The sequence below is a fragment of the Macrobrachium nipponense genome, chromosome 33 (assembly GCF_015104395.2).
Source record: "Macrobrachium nipponense isolate FS-2020 chromosome 33, ASM1510439v2, whole genome shotgun sequence".
NCBI lineage: Eukaryota > Metazoa > Arthropoda > Malacostraca > Decapoda > Palaemonidae > Macrobrachium > Macrobrachium nipponense.
Genome location: NC_087219.1, coordinates 14,952,850 through 14,977,804, shown reverse-complemented (window position 1 = coordinate 14,977,804; position 24,955 = coordinate 14,952,850). Strand labels below are relative to the sequence as shown.

Genomic DNA, 24,955 nt, shown 5'->3' with positions numbered 1-24,955 from the left:
TACTACAGAGGAGAGGTAAAATGACTACTGTATAAGGGACCCTCATTTACATAATGGGGACACAGCTTTAAATATATGCATATTTCTATTTCGGGAATGTTGTCACTAAAAATGCTATCATAGGCCGAGATAGAGAGAGAGAAAGAGAGCTATTTGCCAGTACTTATTTCATCACTAAAATAAATCCAAGACGACCCACTGCACTTACAACTAACTGTACCTCTCCTCTGACCAGCTTCGTCAGATTCATATGGGTTTTCTCTAGCCTTGAAGGGCGTGGGACTGCTGGCTCCACACCTCAAGGTGAGTTTACGCTAGGCTTCGCCGCATGCGGCGTACGTAAGACACATCGCCAACTCCTCCCAAATTCTTGTTAACCCTGCCTACTGGACTGCTCATCAAGAGTCACACCACACCACTAACTCACCCTAAGGAGCAGTCCAGTAGGCGGGGCTAACAAGAATTTGGGAGGAGTTGGTGGTGTCTGACGTATGCCTCCCTACACACTCAACTGGACAAAATAAAAAGAAAGGAACAATATACAGGGGATACTTTAATGGTTAATTATTAAGAACATAGTTTATTCCTCCTTGTCAGAGAAATATTGAATTCATCATGACCATAGTTAAGGGATAATTGACTGTTACAAAGCAATGCCAATGTGAGGCATTAAAGAGCACTAAATCATATAGCTTTATAAAGACCGAATCTTTGAAAATGACCAGAGGTCATTCCAAAAAGAAAAAACATATTCTTTTTTTTAACAAAATACACAACCCAAGCGCTAACATGGGCCAATGATTAGAGTAATTTGAGCTGGCCAGAAGACAAAAAGCTTATTATACAAGATACGCCACGCCACCGAATTTGAAACTCAGGGGCGATATATACCTTTGTCACTGGCGTTCAACTCAAATAATAACATTGTTACTCACTAGTAAATTTTTTTGGGGGGTATAAACATAACATTTGTCTCTGCTCAATTTCATGAAACTAAACCTGACTTCTAACTTTAGTATTAAATCCATACCAAAATTTCGCATCTCTAATTCTTACACATTTATACTCCTTTCTTCCACTAGACTAAAAAATGTGCATATAATAACCTTGATGATAAGAGCTTATAATTACAGACTACTGAAAGTTAACCACTGGATACTAATTAAAACTCTTACATAGACAACTGAAAGTTAACCAGTGGAGGCTTATCAAAACAAAATTGCACATCTACAACATTTAAGGAATACTTCATTCTTCACATCAATCCACTTACAGCACAAACATCCAATAACTTCATGAAGCTTAAAAGCGCTTTAGAAGGCAATGTTGTGTGTTCAAAGACGACCTCCAATGCTCCACAAATACGTCTAAACTCTTGTTTTGATATGGGTTCGCTTAGCTCTACTTTCTTTTGCATTCGACATAAAAATTCATGGGCTGACGTTACCTTTTCAGAAATAATTCCCAGTTCAAAAGCTGTTTTAACATCTAATTGTCCTCCCAGTCTTTCTGAACATTTATTGCAATGCATTCCCACACTTGAAAAAGGTTTCTTGCAATTTACACACAAACACCTAACCGCAGGTAGATGTAACAAAGTTGGCCAGTTCTCTTCACAAGCTTGACAGCTACAGACGATACCCTTGACAGACACCAAAGTTTTTTGTCTTTCATACTTTGGTTGAACGCTAAAGTCAGGTATAAAGGAAACTGTCAGCTCCTCGCCGGCTGCAATAGGTTTTAAAGCATAGAGGAGCATCTCTCGACCAAGAAGATAAGCAGACATAACAGGCGAGCAGGAGTGGTTGATAAGACTTTTAGCTGGGAACAATTCTCTAACCTGCAAATATACAGAAACAAAGAATTAGGGTGACTTTAGATATACTTGAGCCTACTGTTTAGAAAGAATAACGTCTAATGTTTCGGGATAATTTTGGAGACGTTATGAAAATTACAATTGATAGCCATATTTCTCAAACAGCATTTGCAATAGACATTATATAGGATGAAATTTAAAAGTTTAATGCATTGCTTAACTCCATAAACTTCCTTTTGTGTTACTTTATCTTGTGTTGCTATAAACTTCGACACTGAGATAACTCTCAAGGCCATTGTAAATATGTCGTCATACTAAATTACCATATTGAAATATACCAAATTCCTACATGGAGTATTCAGCGCCACAAAGGAGGTGAAGGCGAGAACACTGAAGGGCACAGAGTGTCTCAGGGTCAGTTCCCTAAATGAACTGCCCTTCTTACGGCATCTCTTTCATAGACAGACCACTGAGGTGAGCGCCCCCTTACATTCATCACACTCGTCACCAACACAACAAACAAACAGAATGGGCGTCTACCACAATCAGGGACATGAATCACTAAAGGGCTCGTCCTTGCCACAAAACATGGAAATCGGATTAAGAAACCTCAATTGTAACCCTCAGCAAAAACACAGAAGGGCGATGAGACAAACATGGACACTACACAATCCGCTATGTGTCACACACACACACACACACACACACCCACTGTCGCCCACTTGGCAGGGTTGCAGAAAACAAAAAGCACTGAAATGCCTCCCTTCAGCACTAAAACTACTACTGCTGACACTGCACAGATCTAAAGCACAGGGAAACTGGAGGGGGCTAAGAGGCTGCGGTGAAAACGAACAACAAGCATGGACATACAAAACGCACAATCAATCTCAACTACGCGAGATGGGTGGTTAACAAACAACCGTACACCTACAAGGCAGTAGCCAAAATGGACAAGCAACCCCACCTAAGATCAAAGGTTAACATGCCAGTTAGAATTTTTTTTTATCTTAAGTCAGTGGGCATCAGCAGCATGTTATGAGTCTGAGTACTCCATCAATGAACGCATAGATTCGTATCGCGATCCATCTGAATAATATGAATTTTCAAAATAATATGTTGAGTACCACTAAATAATAAAAATATTTTGTCATAAAATAGATATACTTGTATGTGAAAAAAAACTTGAATCAAGATGGTTTTCTTTGTGCTGAACTTTAAATAAAAAAGTTAAAGAAAGAGGCATGCAAAAGAAGGAAAATGAAGAAACTAAGAAATGCAGAAATCTAGAAGATATGCTGTAGACGCATAGATAAAAAAAAAAAAATAAAAATATATGTACAACTAACCACCACAATAAACATATGAAATGTATAGTTGATAAGTGAAGGTCTCCAAAGTCTGCAAAAGGAAATGTAAGGTAGAGAAACATGCAAAAGTTTAAAAGGATCTGAAGTACAGTATTAGTTACAGAAGAGTTTGTCAGAATCCATGGAAAAGCAAAAATGTACAACATTACCTGTACCTAATTTCAAGTTCGTTATTTGACCTTATTAAGTCTTATTAAAAAATTGGATAAGTCTCATGGTGGTAGCATGGTTAACTGTTCATATTAGTGTATTACTTTACATAAAAATATTTTCTCCATGTTTACAGCAAAGCAAGACTGCATTTGTTCGGAAACATACAATGCAAAACGAAAACTTTGCCTACAAAAATGACACAATACACAGCTTATAGTGCTACACATTTAAATAACAAAAAGCAAACTAACAATAAAGGTCAACTACGAAGATCTAGTTTCAGAATATTTTGCTGCATTTCTGCAGTAAATCACTATTACTAACCTCTAGACCTGGGGTTCCAAATGAATTCGGAATAAACTTGGCATAGTTGTTGACTAGAATCTTGCATGCGTCCAGAAAGTCTTCTCTAGTTACTGGTACTGGTTTGCCGGATTCATCAACAAAGAACCTTTTGCTCAACTCTAAAAGTTTGACCAACCGAAATGCATCCATGCAGAAGGATATCACTCTTTCAAGAGACAAAGTTTCCAAGTTATGATTAAGATGGTAAATGGCTTGAAATGAAGATGAGTTGTATTTTCCACTGCTATCAAATCCTAACTGTTCAGGAGGGGTTTGTTTATCCTTCTTAAGCTTGTCACAAATAGATTTCATTTGACGGAAGTTCAACGTTCTTAGTACTTTATAGGAACACGCTGGTGTCTCCAGTCCATGAACAAGTACCGAGCTCAGGATCTTGCACTCTAGCCAATGGTCTTCTGAAAGACCCTTTACCTGACAGGACCTGCTGCAGAATACAACCTGGAGGGAATGAAGGATTGAGTGAAAATAAATTCGGGAAGGTGAAAAACACAAAAAAACACACTTCAACACTTTTATATTGCTAGTCTCAGCCTTTGTAATATGGCTTTAATATCAAGCCCCTCAAAATGTGTTCCATTTTTCCTTTAAACAATTTACCCCTACAAGAAATTTTTGTGGACTTTGATGTGCATGTTGAACTGGCCTTCAATAAAGTTTCCAGAACTTCAGTTCACATCTCATGATTCTTGCCCGACATTACCAAACCAGTCAAATTTGTATTAAACTTTTCTTGGTAACTAACTGGACAGCATTTACATTGCAGCCAAGTTTTGCCCAGTTCCAGCTATGTTCTGCAAACTATATTGGAACATCAGACCACAAAAAAAATTGTCAACGTTTTCTACACGGATGTAATTTACATATAACTATTGTTTCAGCAATTACAGGCATTTAACAAGGAACAGATCAGTATAAAGACCATTTCCGTTACTCTGTGATTTAAACTTAGCTTTTGACTCATGACAGCTTTTACAAAGTAATTAAAGTACATTACCTGGCAACACCCAGGACAAGGAAGAGGGTTCACACATCTGCTAGTACAAGTAGAACAATTTATAGCTAGCCGATCTTGGCTCAGAACGATGGCAAATGCCCTCTCCACACCTAGGACCTCACCTGCAGGTGCAAATGAAGATTAATTCAGATTGGTGTGGTATTCTTCAATGACTTTTTTCGCCACATAATACCAGATTCTCTGTACCTTGGGAATAACTTACACCTTACACCCAAAATTATTTACAGTTCCCTTTGAGTGTACATAAAGATGAAGGTGTAATGTTTTCGATATTTTAGGATATTAATGGTTTAATAATATAGTGTGGATGGAAGAATAGGCGGATGACACCTAGAATTCTATATCCTCTTACAACTGCCTATGCTAACCTCTTCATCATAATGTCCACTCTGGGCATACTGCATTGTAAGAAAGTAATTTCAAAATTTATAATTTCCCTCCTTTTACTGTACTATTATGCATGATTAACAATCATGATTTTTTAAAAATAACATTTGGCAAGGAAACATTATAATTCAAACTTTTCTTTCTCTTAACACTTCTTTGGTCTGAGAACTTTTACTAGGGTTGTCAGTCTTTTCTCAGCTGATCTACTTGGTAATCTGTGACTTTTATAAGTTTATTACTCTCGAATACAAAAACCAACACAAGTTACCAGATTTTTGTAAGTCGGTTATTCATAGTACAATTCATCATTATCTCTAAAATTTTCAATAAAACCTTGTTCGACTACTCTTGTCTAATATGGCTTTAAATACTCACCTTTCAACCACTTTCAAACTTCAACCGCTTTTCAATATTTGTGACGAAAATTATCTACAATCCTCTTATTACTACACTTTCTCCTTATCTTTCATCTTCATTGATTTCACTATTAATTATTTTCACTTGAGTAGTATTTAACTTCAGAACATTACACACCGTGATTTCTGCTAATTGTAAGGCAGATCAAGTATACTCTCCTAACAACATAATTCAGTATAAGGTTTCAATTTTAGCACAGCTACAGCTGCCCACTTCGAAGAAACGAAACCATTCCCCTCATTCTCAAAAATTGTTTTCTACCTATTAATTTGATATGGTCTATACTTCATGGTACTACAGCTTAATATGTACACACAACTGACCAAGGGGTATGCAAAGTTATAAGGAGGGCCATTTCCCACTACCACTTGAACCCATTGTGGCTTTTTAATCGTTAATGAATTTGCAATAAGCTTATTGTATCCACAATACCTAAAGGTAAAGCACAAGATGTGTGTTTGTCTGACTCTCAACTTTGTTTTGTAAATGCAGGATTATAGCTGTTACTACTGAAGCTTATATAAGATTAACAAGAAAAGATTATATTACATATTACAGTACTGAAAGTATTCATATGTCATACAGAAAGCAGCTCCCTATGAATGTAAACAAAATTAAGTTTTGGTGAAGACTATTCCAGAATAACTTTCGAAAAATAATTTTAAATATCTAAGGAAGCAACTTTTCCTAACATCAGCTGGTACAAATAGTACTTTGGAGTTACATGTGATTTCGTTCCTTTCACTTCGTAGTGTGTATTCTCTACAAACTTAGATTTGCGACTTTGAAAGTGCATCACAACCTAAATTTTGTGCTAAACCCTCAATTACTCCAACTTACTCAGTAGGTTTGCTATTACTCCACCTGCTACATAGAAATGCTCTTAAGAGATAAGGTAAATGTCCGACGAAATTTGGTCTCATAAAATCCAGTCATTACTAAACAAATGCATGTTCTTACTGTCAACAGCATTCTCATCTCTACTGTTTGTAAGATGCTTACTTATGATTCCTAACCTATTACCCGAAGGGCAAGTAAATATTAAGGAATACTTTCTCCCATTTAATGCCTTATACCAATTTTACCTGCATTAAATCAAAAGGTATTTTCTTGATCTGCACCTGTCTCTTAAAATGGTACCTAGTAATTAATTATTTTAGAATTTATGATAACAATTCATTTACAAAACCACTTAGTATAATTTGAAGACTTTGCACGAGAATAACCGAGAGGAATAGATAGCGTGTATCCAAGTGATCTAAAACATACGTAACCATATAATAAAAGTGTTAGTGATGCTTCAACAGCTAGTACACACGGTTCCACAATACTAACCTGGTTTGATATCTCTTGTTGCAACAAGGCCTCTTCTCCCTTTGTCGGGCCAGTGACACACTTTCACAGAACTACTGAAAGCTGGTAGGCATGGATTAGGATCTTTTAACACTGGAGGCTTCTTTGCTACGACGGACTTAAATTCCTTCAAGGCGTCCCGCAAGACAAGTTTTTCAAGATTCCCATCAAGCAAATCTCTCTGTTTGAAGTTCGATGTCTCCTCTTGCCTTTGCGCTTCTTGGCACTTCAACCGTCTTGCTTCTAGTTTTGGACGCAATTCTTCAGGGTATCCATACTCCAAGGCTAGATCAATATCTTCCAAACACTCCTCATACGCCCCTAAATCGAGCAGAATAGCTGATCTATTTGCAAATCCTTTTCCTAGGGCACTACATTGTTCTAAAGACACGCCACCATACCTTGCAGGGTCGATGCGAGGAACACCAAACTCTTCTGCATCACCGTCAGTCTCTTCCATTCTGATATTACTCAATACTGGATGTGGTGCTGCCAAGATGCTCTGATTATAGGATTCTAAAGCTTTTGTATAATTCTTTGCCTTGTAACACTCGTTGCCAAGCAATCGCATCATATTAGCTTTATCTTCAGACTTTCTTGATTCTTTTAAGGCCTTACAATCGAACTGATAATTGTCCCAAGCCCACTGTAAGATTTCATCCAAGCACTGTTCTCCCCGATAATGTAAAAGGGTAAGCTGGGAGCCCAGTTTCCCAAGCTCAAAGGGCAGTTTGCCGAGATCAAAGGGCAGTTTGCCGAAGTCAAAACTTGCCATTTCTTCTGCTTCCTGTAAAGTAATATGAACAATGACAGCATCAAGTGCTATTATTATACTAGTAACAGATTCACAGGTGTAAGCAACGTAAGGTGCAATGCACTATTTCTATAATGTCCATTTGGTGGTAAACACTGAAGTCGTGTTTACTTCCCAATTATATGTAATAGTTCGAAAAAGCCTTGACACCTACAAGGTCAAATATATTATCAATTGGATATTAAGTATGTTGCGTCATCAACCCTTGTTAACTTTTCGGATATACAGGGATGTTTGATATTGATACATTTATCCATTTCACTGTCTTATCCCTTTCTATACACCAGGCATTGCACACTACAAAGGTTTGCAATGGTTTTTAAAAATCAGTACTTTGAACTAATTATTCAATAACCAATCTCTAACATTTGATAGAACTTAAAGTGGCTTGAAAGGCTCATAGTATAAACAGTACGACTGAACCAATTGTATAAGTTCTAAAAAATTTTATCATCTAAAATTTACTACATCACTTCACGTTCATACATCAACTTTTAATCCTATCCAGTATCGCGTAATCTACAGAAAACTTTAAATTTGATATTACTGCTACCCATCAAACAATATGAACTTGCATGAAATGTTTGTAAATTGTTGACATATACATTAACCAAATTACTTAGTAGCTAAAGACCACATGGACTTTACTGAATATTTTGAGCGGTACTTAGAAGATAAGCAAGACGCCTGTAGGCGATAACGCCCGAACAAATAATGAATCTAAAATAGACTAACTGACCAGATCTAAATCTGTTATTATGGCACACCATGTGTTTTCAACTCGTTTAACTTCATTTCTGAAATATTTGAGGGACATTCTACAATAACAATGGGGAATTTCTTTAATGCAACAATAAAATACAATTCACATGGACTTAAGCATTTATTTAAATCTTAAAAATTCGAATTTCATATTTTTTATGTGGAACCAATTTTTAAAGATGAACATTTCCTTCTGCTGAAAGAATTTTCCCATCTGACTATAATGCTTTCGGAGATATAAGCGTCTAATTACGGGTATGGCCGGACTGTTTGTTTGTTTGTATGGTGTTTAAACGTTGCATGGAACCAGCGGTAATTCGGCAACGGGACCAACGCCTTTACGTGACTTCCGAACCACGTCGAGAGTGAACTTGTCACCAGAAATACACATCTCTAACCTCTCAGTGGAATGTCAGAGAATCGAACTCGCGGCCACCGAGGTGGCAGGATGGCCTGGCTGTCTCCTCTTTTTTTTCCCCAGATTAGATTCTAAAAATCCTTGACCCAAGTTGGGATATCGTGTAGGTGTGGTGGAAACGTTGCCACATCTTCCTTATATATATACCAGGTCAGAAATACGGGTTAAACAGCATGAAACTATTGTTCCGTGTTCTAATACTGAAGACGAAAAATTGAGCGAAAGAACAGAAATATGATGACGAATACAGATGATTTAATCGGATTATAAGATATATATATATATATATATATATATATATATATATATATATATATATGTATCATATATATATATATATACATATATATACTATATATATATATATATTATATATATAAATAATATTGTGTGTATCGCCAATAGAACAGTCAATAAACACGAATCGATGAGTATACTCCCTGTTGCATGTCATGTGCTTGATGCATGACAGAAGGACACAATTATACACATTCCGGCAACCAGTTTTTCGTTATTGGGTTGCCATGTTCGGAGTTGATGTACTATATATGAATGTGCTAACTCAATACACAGTTTAGCGCAACTCTTTCGTAATTCCAAGCAGACCATCTGATGATGCACAAGTGACATAGGCCTACAACAACGCCGACAGTCGCGCTTCATCTTGGCAGGAAACGGGACACTCAAAAGTCAAGGACAACCACCAACGGCAGCAACCTTGTGCAATGCATTACAGATCAATGTTCACATTTCCTTTATAAATCACACTTCCCCTCCGGTATGCACTGTGACTGATCAAAATAACTTTCAAGATGAATTTCTTACGATTTTCAACACTTCTCAACAGATGGTTAAACTGGTTGAATTTGAGCACCGAGTGTGTGGCACTCACAGCAAAACATCAAGACTGCAATCGACACCGTCGGTCCGTCCGCTCCTAAGCTCCTCCCTTCCCGTCATCGCACCAAGCCAGTGTTACCAAATCCTCACGACTGCACTACCTCGGTCTCACCCCAAGGAACGGACATCTAGACGTAATTAACCGACACATTCATAGAAAAGTTATATACACGTCTACCGCAAGAATTATACTAGTCACGTTATATGAAGCTTTTCTCATTCCCAAGGTACATTCCTATAAATTACACATATATAATAAGGCGCCTGTCTCTGGCAACATCGACTATCGCAAGTCTCGTACGGATCACGTTCACTTGCTTGACACGTCCACTATTCACACGAAAAGCTGCAATCAATGTTTGGGACTTCCCCAACCGCAGTAAAGGACAAAATTATATTTTTATTCTTTTGCTTTGCCTTTATGTGTAAATTGACATTGTACATGCTTTAAAAACAGCATAGATTTATACAAAATGCTAGGTGAAATCAGCAGTTATTACTGTAAATATGCAGTGAATGAACAAAAAATATGAATATACAGTTTATATATACATTATATTAGAAAGATATATATATATATATATATATATATCTATATATATATATATATATATATATATATATATATGTATGTATGTGAGAGAGAGAGAGAGAGAGAGAGAGAGAGAGAGAGAGAATGCTGAAGCCAAACAAAAGAACCTATTGTTTGATCATGAAAACGGGAATATTTATTTCTACTTACTGTTTTTGGGGGTGGGGGGTGGAGCCAGGAGGTAGGGGGGAATTGGGTGGCAAAGTTGCTTCTAATATAGATGGCAAAAATTACTCTATAATGGACTTTTATTTGCATGTTAATGGCCTTTAGATTTCTATTCGTGAATGCTTTATCAGATGGGACAGACACGGTCTAGCTCTAGAACTAGACCGTGGGGACAGTGCTTCAAATATATGCATGTTTTTATTTCGCAAATGTTATCGCTAATTATGCTATCACGGGTTGAGAGAGAGTATTTATTACACCACCGAAATAATTCCGAGACTTCCCTAAGCAGTTACAACTAATAATTGTACCTCTCCTTTGAGCAGCTTCTTCAGATTCATCTGGGACTTCTCTAGCATTGAAGGGATTGCAGATCTTCTCTGTTGTGTCATAATCTTAAAACTTTTAACACATCTCATATCCAACTTAAAAAGATATTATTTCGTCCAGTAATCACAAGACGGTGCATCACTGAAGACATGCCCATTAATACCCAATTGTCTATATGGTATTCTGGAACAATATCTAAGTAACAAAAGTAGAGCTAAGCTAGTTCAATTGTTAAAAAAAAATTATAATTCATTAATTTCCCTTTACAGAGCAGGTATTCTTATTTCAGTTGCCTAGCATAACTTATATATAAACTTGGATGATCTTCCAATGAGAAATCAGTCTGCAGACAGAGACAAGTTATAGGATAAGGTGATAAATAAAGAAGGGAACAGTAAAATAAAAAAAATTAAAAAAAAAATGAAATTCAGGGGGTGTCACCAAGCAAGCAGGAATGAATTTGCCCCTTGGTTAAATACTGGAGATCGTTATAACTGTAGCAAAGATAAAACTCCTAGCAAACTGACTAGTATTAAACCTGATGCTAGAAAACATCACAATGTGTGCAGCAGCAGCAGCAGTTTACCTGATGTTGTCAGCAAACACACCAAGGTCAGGTAAAGAAGACTGCATAGGATGTTTGTCGTTGTCAGCATTAAAGAGTTGGCAAAATATACTTCACTGATGATGTAACTATCACAGACTTCGAGATGAGAGCCAGCACCAAAAGACCACACTGCAGAACAGTACTCCAACCAGGGAAGAAGAATGAGTTCAAACACTTAAGACATACCAGCTTCATACCAAACCATTTCAAAAAGATGTCAACTTTCCGAGAAACAGAGGAAGCATTATTACATAAAATGCTGGCCAAAAGTCTATTTCATAAATGAGTTACTACTGACATTTAAAACCAGACCACTTGAATGTAAATCAGGATGCAAAGGCTAAAGATTTCTGGAGCGACTACCATACTCTTCAGCTCCATGCCCCATACCCTATTCCACTCATGAATGGGGGGGGGGGGGGGTGATGTATTTTCAAGGATTCTGCATCAGCACGCCTAAGGTGCACAGAGAAAACAGCAGGTACACTGTAGCATCGTGGGCGTATGCAATCAGTTTTTTCTCTAGGCCTTGCCGCATGTCACTTCTAAAATCAGTATAAAAAAAGTACAAGAACACTATCGTCAGGAAGACAAATGACTTTACTAAAGCTACTATACTATCCATCAAGACTAGACCCTTCGGGTTTTGCCTAGTAAGAATTCATAAAGAATATTGATAAAAGACCCAAAATTTTCCAGTACTCTTAGCCTGTAGGTGAGAGCTTCATGATTTCCATGGTCAAGGGCTGTACTAAATTCTAGACTGACCATGCTTGCATCTGTACCCTCATCACAAGCACTCTGCTATATGGTAATAATGACAAGAGTGCATAACAAGTACAAAGGACTTTATGAAACCGGAATGTAATGCTGGTGGCAGGTTGTTATTGAGTAATGTACACTAAAACTCGGGGTGCACTGAGAAAACATGATTCCTATGACCTGAGTTCCGCAACCCAAAGCATCATCTTCTTACTTCTAAGAGTTGGGTGGTACATTACATCTCTTGACTTCATGGACCTATTGGTTTGACAATATTGTAAATGCTTTTAACATTTATAACTCCATAGTCACTGGAATTACTGATCTAATTTTTATAAACAAATTACCTTTAAAAACTAAAATCTCATAACATCCTCAAAATGTCATTTATGGGACAGCATGAATTTCCACCTTGAACGGCTTTATTTGTATGCAAACGTAGCTCAATTACTGTGGTTTACTTTGGCAAACAAATAAAAAAACGGTACTAGAGTAGATTTTGTTTGTATGGTGTTTTTACATTGCATGTAGATTCACATCAACCGTGCATTTGATGTCTAGGCCAGTCCCTTACCATGCTCCTGATTAGCTATTGATAAGCCAATCACAGGGCTGGAAACTCTTGTCTCTCTCTCTCGATAGTTCACATAGGCAGGATGTATGTTCTACGTTTCCTGGGGGATACTTTTGACAGACGTATCCCTTAGGAGACGTGGAACACACACAAGCGTCGTAAGGGACTGACCTAGACGTCAAATGCACTGTTGATGTGAACCTACTATAGTCAACAATATTAAATTACTTAGGATGAAAATCTCATGCTTCATGTACTTACTGTTCTTTATAAAAGTTTCACTACTGCTCGAACTGGTCTCTAATTAGGGCCATGTCGCAAATCTTAATGCAGCAACTTTTGGATTGAGGCTGTGGGATCCATGCCTCAATGAATGTCTTGGGAGCCTGTCTCCCAAAGGCTATCCCGTGGTTGGGTATTCATTCGTTGTCAATTGTATTTTGGATAATGACACAAAGCTTTCAACAGTTCAGTGTTATTTTGGGTTCTGACATTCAGTGAACTAAGCAAATGGACTATAAGCAGTTTACTGACCCCATAGACTCAATTGGACACACTTTAATGGTGGTATCAAGAACATACCTTGTACCCCCTTGTCAGAGAAATATTGAATTCATCATTATCATAGTTAAGGATCTTGACCTATGCAATCAATGGATGTTATGCGATAATAGACTGTTACAGAGCAATGCTAATGCGAGGTATTAAAGAGCACTAAATCATATACCTTTATGAAGATGCCGTCTTAAAAAATGACCCCAGATCATTATACTGCACATGGCCATAGAGCAACAGAAAACTGTCAAGAGACAACAAGCACGTTCTACAAGAGAAACCACTAAATTTGAATTGAAACTCAGGGTGATACAGTTCTTTTGAAAATTCTTACTGAAATCAAATACATACTGATACTGGCAAAAAAAAAAATTTTCTTTGACATCAACATACTATTTGTTTCAGCTTATTTACAATAATAAAAAGACTTTAGATTAAAACTGACTTCCAAATATATCAGTATGTATTTGATTTCAGTAAGAATTTACTTTCACTAAAGACTTTACAAAATACGGACACAAAAATTTATCATATTTCCCTTAAATGATACAGTGCTTATAATTACACTATTGAAAGTTACCAACCGGATGCCTATTAAAACTCTCTTCCACAGACAATCTTAAGTTGACTTCATCACTTAATTCAGCGAGCACTTCATTCACCACAACAATTCCTGTTCAGCACAAATATCCATCAACTTCATGAAGCTTATAAGTGCTTGAGATGGGAATGTTGAATATTTAAAGATGAACTCTGACATTTGGCAAAGATGTCTGAATTCTTGTTTCGATATGGGTTCCACTTGCACTAGTTTGTTTGCCATTCGACGCAAAAAATCAAGGGCTGACTTTACCTTGTCAGACATAATTCTCAGTTCAAAAGCTTTCATAATATCTAATTCTTCTCTTAGTCTTCCCCAACATTCCTGGCAATACATTCCTACATTTGAAAAGGGTTCCTTGCAATTCATACACAAACACATAATTTCAGGTAGATGTGGCAAAGTTGGCCAGCTCTCCTCACAAGCTTGACAGCTACAGACGATATTATAGACAGGCACCAAATTTCCTCTTCTTTCTTGCTTGGGTTGAATGCTGAAGTCAGGTACATAGGAAATGGTTAGTTCCTCGCCAGCTGCGACAGGTCTTACAGCATACCAGAATGACTCTCGACCAAAACGCTTAGAGGACATAACAGGAGAGCAGGAGTGGTTGATCAGACTTTTCGCTGGGTACAATTCAACCACCTCAAGTATCTACAAAAATAAAGGTACAAAGAATTAGGAATACTTAAAAAAATAATGCCTACTGTTCAGAAACCATTTTAGAGTGAAGATTGTAAGAAACCATTTTAGAGTGAAGATTGCACTGCTAAACATCGCAATTCTGGAAAAGCATTTGCATTACATGTCAACCCCTGCTATTCGCGGTCTCACAATTCGCAGGTTCATTGAGTTGTGGATTTTCTCGTGGAACACGCATCCACACTATTAGCAGAAAATTCGTCTATTCGCGGATTTTTTCATAAAGCAGTTATTGTATTTTCATATTATTTTCATGATTAACTGTTTGAGGATGATGGATTTATAGTATATTTGGTGTTTGAACTATTGAAATCAGTAGTTATAAGCATTTTATGGGGGGTTCATTTGTCGTTTAACTATTAAAATAGGCAGTTATAAGCATTTTCAGGGGGTTTATGGGATTCACGGATTTTCACTATTTGCGGGTGGCTGCGGTACGCATCTCCCGCGAATACCAGTGGTCGACGCTGTGTATGTGTGTGTGTAATAAATGTAATATATATATATATATATATATATATATAATATTATATATATACTATATATATATATATAATTAAATTCATAATATAAACCACCTCCATTTGTGTGACCTCATTTTGTCACTATAAACTTAGATGCTGAGAATACTCGTTATCATTGCAAATCTGTAGATATATTTAATAACTATACGGATATTTGTGAATTTTCAAAATAACAAATCTAGTCCAATGAAATAGTATCAAATATAACATGGTTTCTTTGTGCTGAACTTGAAATGGAAGAAAAAATTTTGAAGAGGCAAGCATGTAGAAAAATAAAAATCAATTTGAAAAAAAAAAGAGTAATGCATAAGAATGGTAATGAAAAAAAAAAAAAAAGCTAAAAACAAATAGAAATCAGGACGATATGCTGTAAGAGGATAAAGATCCAACAGCCAAAATACACACACATATATATGAAATATAAATGACACCTGAAGATCTCCAGAGTCTGGGAGAGGATAACAGTCAAAGAAGAGAAATGGAATTGTTAGCGGGTCATATATACAGTACTGGATACACAACAGTGCCTAGTCTCAAATATGTTATTTGACATTTTCCAATATTTTTATATTGCAAATGCAGAGCTCTCAACATTCACAACTGCCTGCAACTTTACAAATACATTACAATACATTTTGGTCAAAAATGTGCATTGAACCAAGACAAAACTTCCTGTAAAAGTGACACAGAACAAAGCATATAGTGTTCGACATTTACACAAGAGAAAGCCAACTTTACCATTACAGATCAACTACGAAGGAGCAGATACCTAATAGTCTGCTGCATTCCTGTTACTAACCTCTTCCTCTCGTGATCGAAATGAACTCTGAGTAAACTTTGCATAGTTGTTGAATAGAATCTTGCATGCGTCCAAAAAATCTTCTTTAGTCACTGGTACGGGTTTGACTGACTCATCAACAAAGAACCTTTTGCTCAACTCTAATAGTCTGGCCAACCGAAATGCATTCATGCATCCTGATATCACTCCTTCAAAAGGAAAGGTTCCCAAGTCTTGACGAAGATGGTAAACGGACTGAAAAGATGATGAGTCGTATACTCCACTTTTATCAAATCCTAACTGTTCAGGAAGAAGAGCTTTATCCATCTTCAGTTTATTCTGCATAGATTTTATTTGACTAAAGTTCCATGTTTTCAGTAGTTTATAGGAACACGCCACTGTTTCCAGTCCATGAAAAAGAACTGAATTCAGGATCTTGCACTCTAACCAATGATCTTCCGAAAGACCCTTTACCCGACAGGACTTGCTGCAGAATACTACCTGGAGGAGGAGGAGGATTGAATGAAAAAAAAATCACGATGATTTCAAATCTTAGATGAATAACATACAGAACAGTGTTTAATATGTTTTTAAACTGCTAATCTCGGGCTTTAGAATGTGGGCTGGAAAACAGCACCTAAAATATGTCCAGTACATACATTGAAAATCTCCCCACATGAGCATTTTTAATGGGTTTTAAATTTATTTTAAAATGAGCTTGCCACTGTAATTCACATCTACCAAGTATTGGCCTGACTTTACTTTTCTAGCTAACTAACCAGACAGATTTTAAATTCCATTAAAATTTCACCTAGTTCCAGCTTTGTACTATATTCACGGTAACACCTGCAAACTACCTGGGAAAATGAAAAAAATAAAAGTTTCAACTATTTATCAACTTATGTTACTGACATATCATTGTATTAACTATTACTATGAGATTCAGGGCCTCTGTAACACGGTTTTTTCGCAATAACTTTTTATCTATGCATTTCATAAATATAACGCTTATTCAGAATACATATCATATCAACACATAAATTTTGAGTGTATTCTGCACTACGTAGGTTGAATAAATTTGGTACTTATAATGTAAAAGTGACCTTTTTTGAAGACGGGCCAACTTACTCAGAGAAAAGGTTTCGAACGCACTCGTTATGTAACTTATGACAGCATTTCTTCCCTCTATTCGATGGATGATTGGCTATACGTAACGAAGGCTAAACCTCTGGCAACAATGACATACAAATTTAAATACAAGCAAAGCAGTACACCTTTATGAACTCTGGAACCTCCCCACTGATAATTGTCATAATGAACAAACCAACAAAATATGTTAATAAATACAAAAACACTTCGATTATTAGTCTAACTCCCAAAATAAGTTTCCAAAGAAATTACAGTCTACTTTATAGGTCACAATCAGATTGACAAGATGTAGGGAATAGTTGGTAATTACCAAAAAACATAGTAGACAAGCTTGATTTGATAACTGCTATATCCAATGTCAAGCAATTTTTATTTATTGGCTATCTACCTATTTACTGAAAAAAAAAATAGCCGGTACCGTATATTGGCTTTAAACCTTCACCAATAATTATCGTCAGAATGGTGACTTCATGAGGCTCCACCCACTTTCGCCTCGTTATAATTCAGGATAACACTGAAGGCTACCATGGGCATTGTTGGATTAGAAAATTTAACTTCTGGCTATAAAAACTTATTTCTCGAGTAGTTGTAAGAAGTGCTAAATGATCCTCAAGGATCCCAGCAGTTGGTCTAAACGTTTAATTCATGTATATTACTGCTATACTGTTGCGGCACTACTGCTACAGTAGTATTACTACGCTAGCACTGATACCCCACCCACATCTATGTATCGTTCCGCCATTCATAAAGTCTTTGGGTTTCAGAGCCGATGGCATCTCTGTCTGGTGGATGGGCGGGGCAACATTTACTCAAAAGGTGTTTGTTTACCTTGCTTACGTAATGAATGTTTTTCGACTCTTGGCTCGTAATCATTGGCCATGGCGTCGGCTAGTTCATTTTTACTCTATAAAAATCAAAACTATCGGGTTTAGGTTATTGATAATGCTGACAAAATTTGTGTGTGGTTGTGAAATATACATATGTCAACTTTCAGCTACATCCGATGCTTTGACAAGGAGCAAAGTCCAAAAAACCGTGTTACAGAGACCCTGAATCTCATAGTAGTGTATTCAACAATTAAGCTACATCTATCTAATGAAAACTAGTTCAGTGCAAAGATAACTTTCACTATTCAGTAATTTGATACTAACTTTCGAATCATGACAACCACTAGTTTGTTCGTACATTTCTTGGAACACTTGCATACAAAATGTTGAATCTGGACACGAAATATACTAGAAAGGTACACTACCTGGGAACACCCGGGACAAGGAAGAGGGTTCACACATGGGCGAGTACACGTGGAACAATGTGTAACTAGCAGTTCTTGAGAAACAACTACAGCAAAAGACCTTTCCACACCTAGGACCTCACCTGCAGGTATAAATTCAAGATGAATTCAAATTGGAGTAGTATTCACTCGACATTTTTCCCAAAACATATCCAATAATAACAACTTCTCTTTACTTTCAGAATACTTGCACCCAACATCCAAAGGATTTCCATTTATCTTTGAATGTAAGTTATTGCTAATGAACAAATGTTACGGGCAAGATAGCGAAACCAGGCATTTTGCAATCACTGCAAAACAGTGACTCACCTACACTGTTTCGCCGTGTTTAGTACTAGGGCCTCGTGGGACAAATGTATTTCACCAAATGTCCCTAAGTGCATTTTATTATCTGCCTTAAATTTTAAGCAGTTCATGAAATGCCTGGTTCTGCAATCTGCCTGTAACTTTTACAGTACATACACCAAGGCTTTTACATAATAAAATGGGACATCAGTGCTTTCACATACTCTACACCATCCCTGACACTTGCCACAATTTTAGATCATCTCAAGACCATTCACACTAATCTCTTAACATTACATTATTCTTCTTTTGACATACTGCATTACAAGTAGATCACCTCGATCAGTTATCATTTCCCTCCTTTTACCGAACTGTACTTCTGTTCAACAACTGTAATTTCCTTCTGCCAAAAAAAACCTTTGCATAAAAACCCATGATAAATTCACACTTTTGTTTCTCTAGGCACACTTTACTAAGGTGCACTACTTTTCTCAGCTCTTCTACTTGATGATCTACTTCCTTTATGCTTACTCTCAAATACATTCCTTATATGAACCACAGATTGGTCTGTCATTTATAAAACTTATCACTTTCTCTAATACTCTCACTATAGCACTGTTACTGTATTCTTGCCTAATATGGTTTTATGCCACTAAACCACTGTCAAGTCCTCTGTCAGATGCTGCAACCTATTCATACTCAAAGTTACATAAACCCTTGGCATTCCCCTTAAATTTCTTCCTTCAAAAATAAGAAGTAAGTAAAATTTTAGTGCAGAGTATTCCATACCTTTCTAAAAGCACATCAAAATCAGCGAGTGCCTCGTACTTTAATATTGGTTAAGAGAGAATGCCCTTTGGAGATGTGGGTGCTTGTTAATTTTACTTTTGGCATATTGCACCGAAAACATGGTACCTGTGATCATCGAAACGGCACTACAATTCGTGGTCTCCTACAACTCATTGTCATGACTTTGAATCTGCATCATAAACTACTAGTTGCACTAAAAACTTTTTTCCTCTAATCGTCACATAGGAATGCTTTTCACACAAATGGTAAATATATACTTAAAATTTCATTAACTAACAAATTAAAGACATTGCAGCAAACATACTTGTCATTGCCAACCCTCTGATATTTGTAAGACGCTCATGATTCGTTTCTTCAAGTTATAGTACAACTACTTATATTTCTCAATCTGCCGTTTGAAGGACAAGCGAATGTTGTGTAGTTATTTCGTCCATTTCATTTCTTATACTAATTTTACTTGCTTTACATTGGACTTCATTTTTCACCTTCACCTGCCGCTTCCCACACAAGGCCTAAATTTATACTTATGATAATCATTCCTCTGAAACTGCACTTTGCATAATTTGAAGGACAACACTTTGCATGTGAATTAGAGCCACGAAACTATCATTTAGATTTTAGATTATATAATCAATGACTAAAGGACAGTGGTTATACAACAACTGAGTGAGACAGAGATAATGTACGAGTAGGTGCTCTAAAGCATACGATATAATACAATACTAGTCATGGTTTTATAGAATAATACTCACCTGGCTTAATGTCTCTTGTTGCAACAAAGCCTCTCCCTTTATTGGGCCAATAAGAAACTTTGACAGCACTACTGCATGCTGGTATGCAAGGATTAGGATCTTTGATCACAGGGGGCTTCTGAGCTTGGAAGAACTTCATTTTCGTAAGACATTCCTTTAAGATACTACTCTCAAGGTTCTTATTAACAAAATTTCTATGGCTGCAGTTTGACACTTTCTGTCTTTGTATTTCTTGGCACTTCAACCGTCTTGCCTCTAGTTTTGGACGCAGTTCTTCGGGATATCCATACTCCAAGGCTAGATTAATATCTTCCAAACACTTCTCATACTCGCCTATATCAAGCATTACGGCTGATCTATTTGCAAATCCTTTTCCTAAGGCACCACATTTCTCTAAAGCAACACCACCATACATGGCAGGGTCGATGCGAGGAAAACCCAAACTCTGCATTATCTTCAGTCACTTCTATTTTGACATTACTCAATACTGGATGTGGCGCTGCCATGATACTCTGATTATAAGATTCTAGGGCTTTGTAATAATTCTTTGCCTTGTAACACTCATTGCCAAGCAATCGTAACATATTGGCTCTATCCTCAGACTTTCCTGATTCTTCTAAGGCCTTGAATCAAACTGATAATTGTCCCAAGCCCACTCAAAGATTTCATCCAAGCACTGTTCTCCCTGATAATGAAAAAGGGTAAGCTCGGAGGTCAGTTTGCCCAAGTCAAAATCTGCCATTTCTTCTAGTTCCTGTAAAGTGACACAAACAATGACATGAAAGAGCTGGCAAGGTAACAGTAAACAGTACAACAGGTATAAGCAACACCCATATGCATTCTCAATTTTCTCTCAAAAATATTACCATCTGGATATCAAGTAAGTTGCTTTATCCAGTTCAGTTTATTTTTCATATACACAGAGTTGTTTGGTATCAATTCCTTTATCCATCTTTCTGCTGTATCTCTTTCCAAGCATTAGGCAATATACCCTAATCTACTTCTGCAATGCGTCCTAAATATTGGTTATGTGAACTTTTTCTTCGAATCACTGATCAAACTTTACAAATGACTAGAACATATTTATATGGCAAATAATACAACTGAATTCAAGGTATAATACTCTGAAAGTAAATTTGTATCATCTAAATTTTACTACATTACTAGCCAATACTTATGGTTTAACACAACACATTATTATTGTCCAAAACACAAAACACAGATATATACTTAATATAACATTAAATTATTGTCATTGTGGACATCTAAATTGCCCAAATTATTTAGTAGTAAAAGACTACTTGGAATTCACTCAAGGTTTGGGTGGTAACTAGAAAATAAATACATAACTCCAAATTATTGCAGAGTTTCCACGACCACAGGACATTAGGAAACACAGACACCCTCAAAATATCCTCCCCCCCAAAATAAAAAAACCTTAGCTTTTGGCATGGGTATATCTGAAATATGATTGGTCAGACATCCCTGGTAGGAGGAATCAACCAACGTCAACCCTGAGGGGCTGAGAAAAAGCCAGTGCACTGATGCCTCTCGGCCACCTTTGTGAGGATTTGGTCTTGGGCACTCTAAGGGTAATGATGTGCCCATAGTACAGCACATTCCCCTGCTGTAGCCGGTCACTGCTAATTGACTGTAATTGTAATTATTAGTTACCTTAAATGCTTGGGATCTTCCGTCAGTTTTAGATAATACAGGTCATTGGTAAATTTACCCACCGTGTCTTATTTAAGCATGACCCGCAGTTCTGCAGCCGGACCAGAGTAAGTAGACCCAACGGAAAGGAGTCACATGTATAGGGGAAACTTCTTAACACATACTGCTATTTAAAAACTTAATGCAAAGTGGGGTGTAGAGGTCTAAGGCAGAACAAAGGGTGTAGGCACAAGGTAATGTGAAAGGCAGCTGTCATGACTAATGCACAGCATGGTTGAAAGGTGTACATGCCACAGATAAGACTGGGGATAAAGAAACTAGTGAAAACTTCATGAACGTTTGCAAAAGTAAGGATATGCTGCTGAATCATAAACCAATTGATGAAGTAGAGGACTAGTGATTGATTTGATTGATTTACTTATGGGTTTTAGGCATAATGCCAAGCACTGGGGCAAGTAAGGCCATTCAGCGATGAAACCGAAATTGACAGTGAAAAGATTTAGAAGGTGTAACAGGAGGAAAGCCTCGAAGTTGGACTGTGAATCGATTGTTAGGAAAGGGTGGAAAGCAAGATGAGGAAAGTTACGAAAAGAGGTACAGTAAGAGGAATGAAAGTAGTTGTAGCTAGGGGCCGAAGGGACGCTGCAAAGAACCTTAATGCCTACATTACACTGCATGAGGTGCACTGATGGCACTAACCCCCTACGGGAACCAGGGACTAGTAATATAGATGGTGATCAAATGGAGTCAACTACCTGCAGAATATTTTGGAAGTAAATGTAACAGAAGATAAGACATGAGAGAAGCTAAATCAAGGAATTGGTGAACCAAGATTGTCGAGAGTTCTATGTGGAAGCTAAATGTGGTTGTTTGATGAAAATGAAAGCAAACCACTTGATGGCATTGAATATAAAAATGAATAGTGAACCTGGCATAGTGAGAAATCTAGTGATCAAGACGTGAAAACATTTCTAAGTGCTAAACACGTCTAGGTTTGGTGTATGTTTGGCGAGGGTAAGTCTGGAAATTGATATGGTTTAGTCATATGTAAAGAATGAAAGTCAATAGATTGGTGAAATGGGTACAATGTCGTGGTGTTATGAGGAAGTACAACAAAATGCTGGGTTGATAAGATGGAACAGGTAGTGGAAAGGTAAAAGTGAGCATGTACATGCTAGATCCCAGTGGATGGAAATCCGTAAGTAGCTTCGATGCACCGGAGGTGAGCTTTTAAGTTAGAGTGGGAAGCGGATGATGTGGAAGTTTTCTGCACGAGGTTCATAAGCAACTCGGCACTTGAAATTTGACTGGGGCAGTGACAACTGTCCTGTTGCCTTGTGAAGCAACCTCTGGAGAAGGGAAAGGATTAAGGGTGAAAGTCTCCCTCAGGTCTTCAGTACCAGCACACATTGCAAATGAAGCGTAAATCATTAACAAAAGACAGTAAATATATCAGAATATGAATCTGCGATAGATTTGATCATGACTCCCGTACTATACTCAATTTATTACAACTAATTATCAAAACCTGTTCAAAGCAATAGATTATTTAATATAAAATAATATACATACAAATATATACGTATATATAATATATAATATAATATATATATATATAATTATAGTGGATAATATAGTATAACATACCCCACATGTGTGTGTGTGTGTGTGTAAGTCATTAAAAACGAATCAATGAGTACTCCTTGTTGCATTTATAAGGGCGTGGTGCACGCCAGCAGAAAAAGTCGACAACGTTACGAATTCCGCGACCCAATTTTTTTTTTTCTTTCGGTTTTTACGTTCGTGGGAGAACGGCAATTCTTGAAATGGGAGGAGCTGACTCATTATACATGCTGACTCATACATAGTTTAGTGAACAAGGAAAATAGGCCTACGACACCAACAGTCGGCAGAACTGTTCGGGAAACGTCACACTCGAAGTCAAGGACAAACAGCAATGGCAACATTACACACAACACACCAAAGATTTCTTCTTAATTGACAATTCCACCCACTATGGTATACAATTGCTGATTCTAATCAACATAACATTTAACACTAAACTCTTATGTTCTTCACCACTACGCACTTCTTCACAGATATAGCAAAAGACACGAACTTGAGCAGTGGACGTTGCACCATCTACATTGCAAAGCTTAAAACACTCGTCGTCACCGCTCGCTCCTCCCGTCAATGGACTATGCCAGTATTACCAAATCCTCGAGACCACACTACCTCACCGTCTCAACCAGAAAACCGGACTTAAACGACAAAATCATCGGCCACATTCAAACAAAAGTTATATAAGCGTTTACAGCATGAAATACATTCACGTTACATGAAGCATTCCGCCTACACAAATTATACTCCTATATATATTTCGAAAATATAATAGTGGGAGTGTCTTCTGGCAACATCGAACATCACATTATCTCGTACGTATCACGTTCAGTTGCCTGCCACGTCCACTACTCATACGAAAAGCTGCAATCAATGATGTTTGGGTCTCCACCAAACGCAGGCAAGGGAAAGAATGAATTTTTTTTTCTTTTTATCTGCCTTTAAGCACAAATTGACATATTACATCTTAACAAACAGCAGAGTAAATGAAATAAGTTCTTACTGTATATGAAGACATGTTAAGCAGTGAATGAACAAAACTATGGATACAACTATATATATATATAATATATATATATATATATATATATATATATATATATATATATAGTTCATAATGACTTATGTGTGAGAGAGAATTGAAGCCAAACATATATATATATATATATATATATATATATATATATATATGAGAAATAGTTCATATTGACTTACTGTATATGAAAACATGCAGGCAATGAACAAAAAATATGCATAAATTAAATATATATATATATATATTATTATATATATATATGTATGAGAGAGAGAGAGAGAGAGAACTGAAGCCAAACAAAAGAACTTAATGACTTGTGAACAAACTTCCGGTGGAAGCATAACCAGAAATACGGGAATATTTGTTTTGTCTTTTTT

The 24,955-nt window shown here is 36.8% G+C and overlaps 2 protein-coding genes across 8 annotated transcripts; both read right to left on the bottom strand.

Moving 5' to 3' along the window:
- Positions 1–540: 540 nt before the first annotated feature.
- On the bottom strand, positions 541–9,856 carry LOC135202957 (SET and MYND domain-containing protein 4-like). Of its 2 annotated transcripts, none has more exons than XM_064232469.1 (5): positions 9,761–9,856; positions 6,857–7,661; positions 4,697–4,818; positions 3,661–4,140; positions 541–1,840 (listed from the first exon to the last, which is right to left on the bottom strand). In XM_064232469.1, the coding sequence occupies exons 2-5, from the start codon at positions 7,647–7,649 to the stop codon at positions 1,256–1,258; spliced, it is 1,980 nt and encodes a 659-aa protein (XP_064088539.1). In that variant the 5' UTR covers positions 7,650–7,661; positions 9,761–9,856; the 3' UTR covers positions 541–1,255. The 2 variants fall into 2 exon arrangements, with proteins under 2 accessions (XP_064088539.1, XP_064088538.1); XM_064232468.1 differs by having other exon boundaries at positions 9,694–9,850.
- A 3,404-nt stretch (positions 9,857–13,260) lies between these two features.
- LOC135202956 (SET and MYND domain-containing protein 4-like) lies at positions 13,261–24,155 on the bottom strand. Of its 6 annotated transcripts, none has more exons than XM_064232461.1 (5): positions 24,012–24,155; positions 20,249–21,002; positions 18,363–18,484; positions 15,983–16,462; positions 13,261–14,611 (listed from the first exon to the last, which is right to left on the bottom strand). In XM_064232461.1, exons 2-5 carry the CDS (start codon positions 20,697–20,699, stop codon positions 14,015–14,017), a joined length of 1,650 nt encoding a protein of 549 aa, XP_064088531.1. In that variant the 5' UTR covers positions 20,700–21,002; positions 24,012–24,155; the 3' UTR covers positions 13,261–14,014. The 6 variants fall into 6 exon arrangements, with proteins under 6 accessions (XP_064088531.1, XP_064088532.1, XP_064088535.1 ...); XM_064232462.1 differs by having other exon boundaries at positions 24,042–24,138; XM_064232465.1 differs by having other exon boundaries at positions 24,002–24,119.
- Positions 24,156–24,955: the final 800 nt, after the last annotated feature.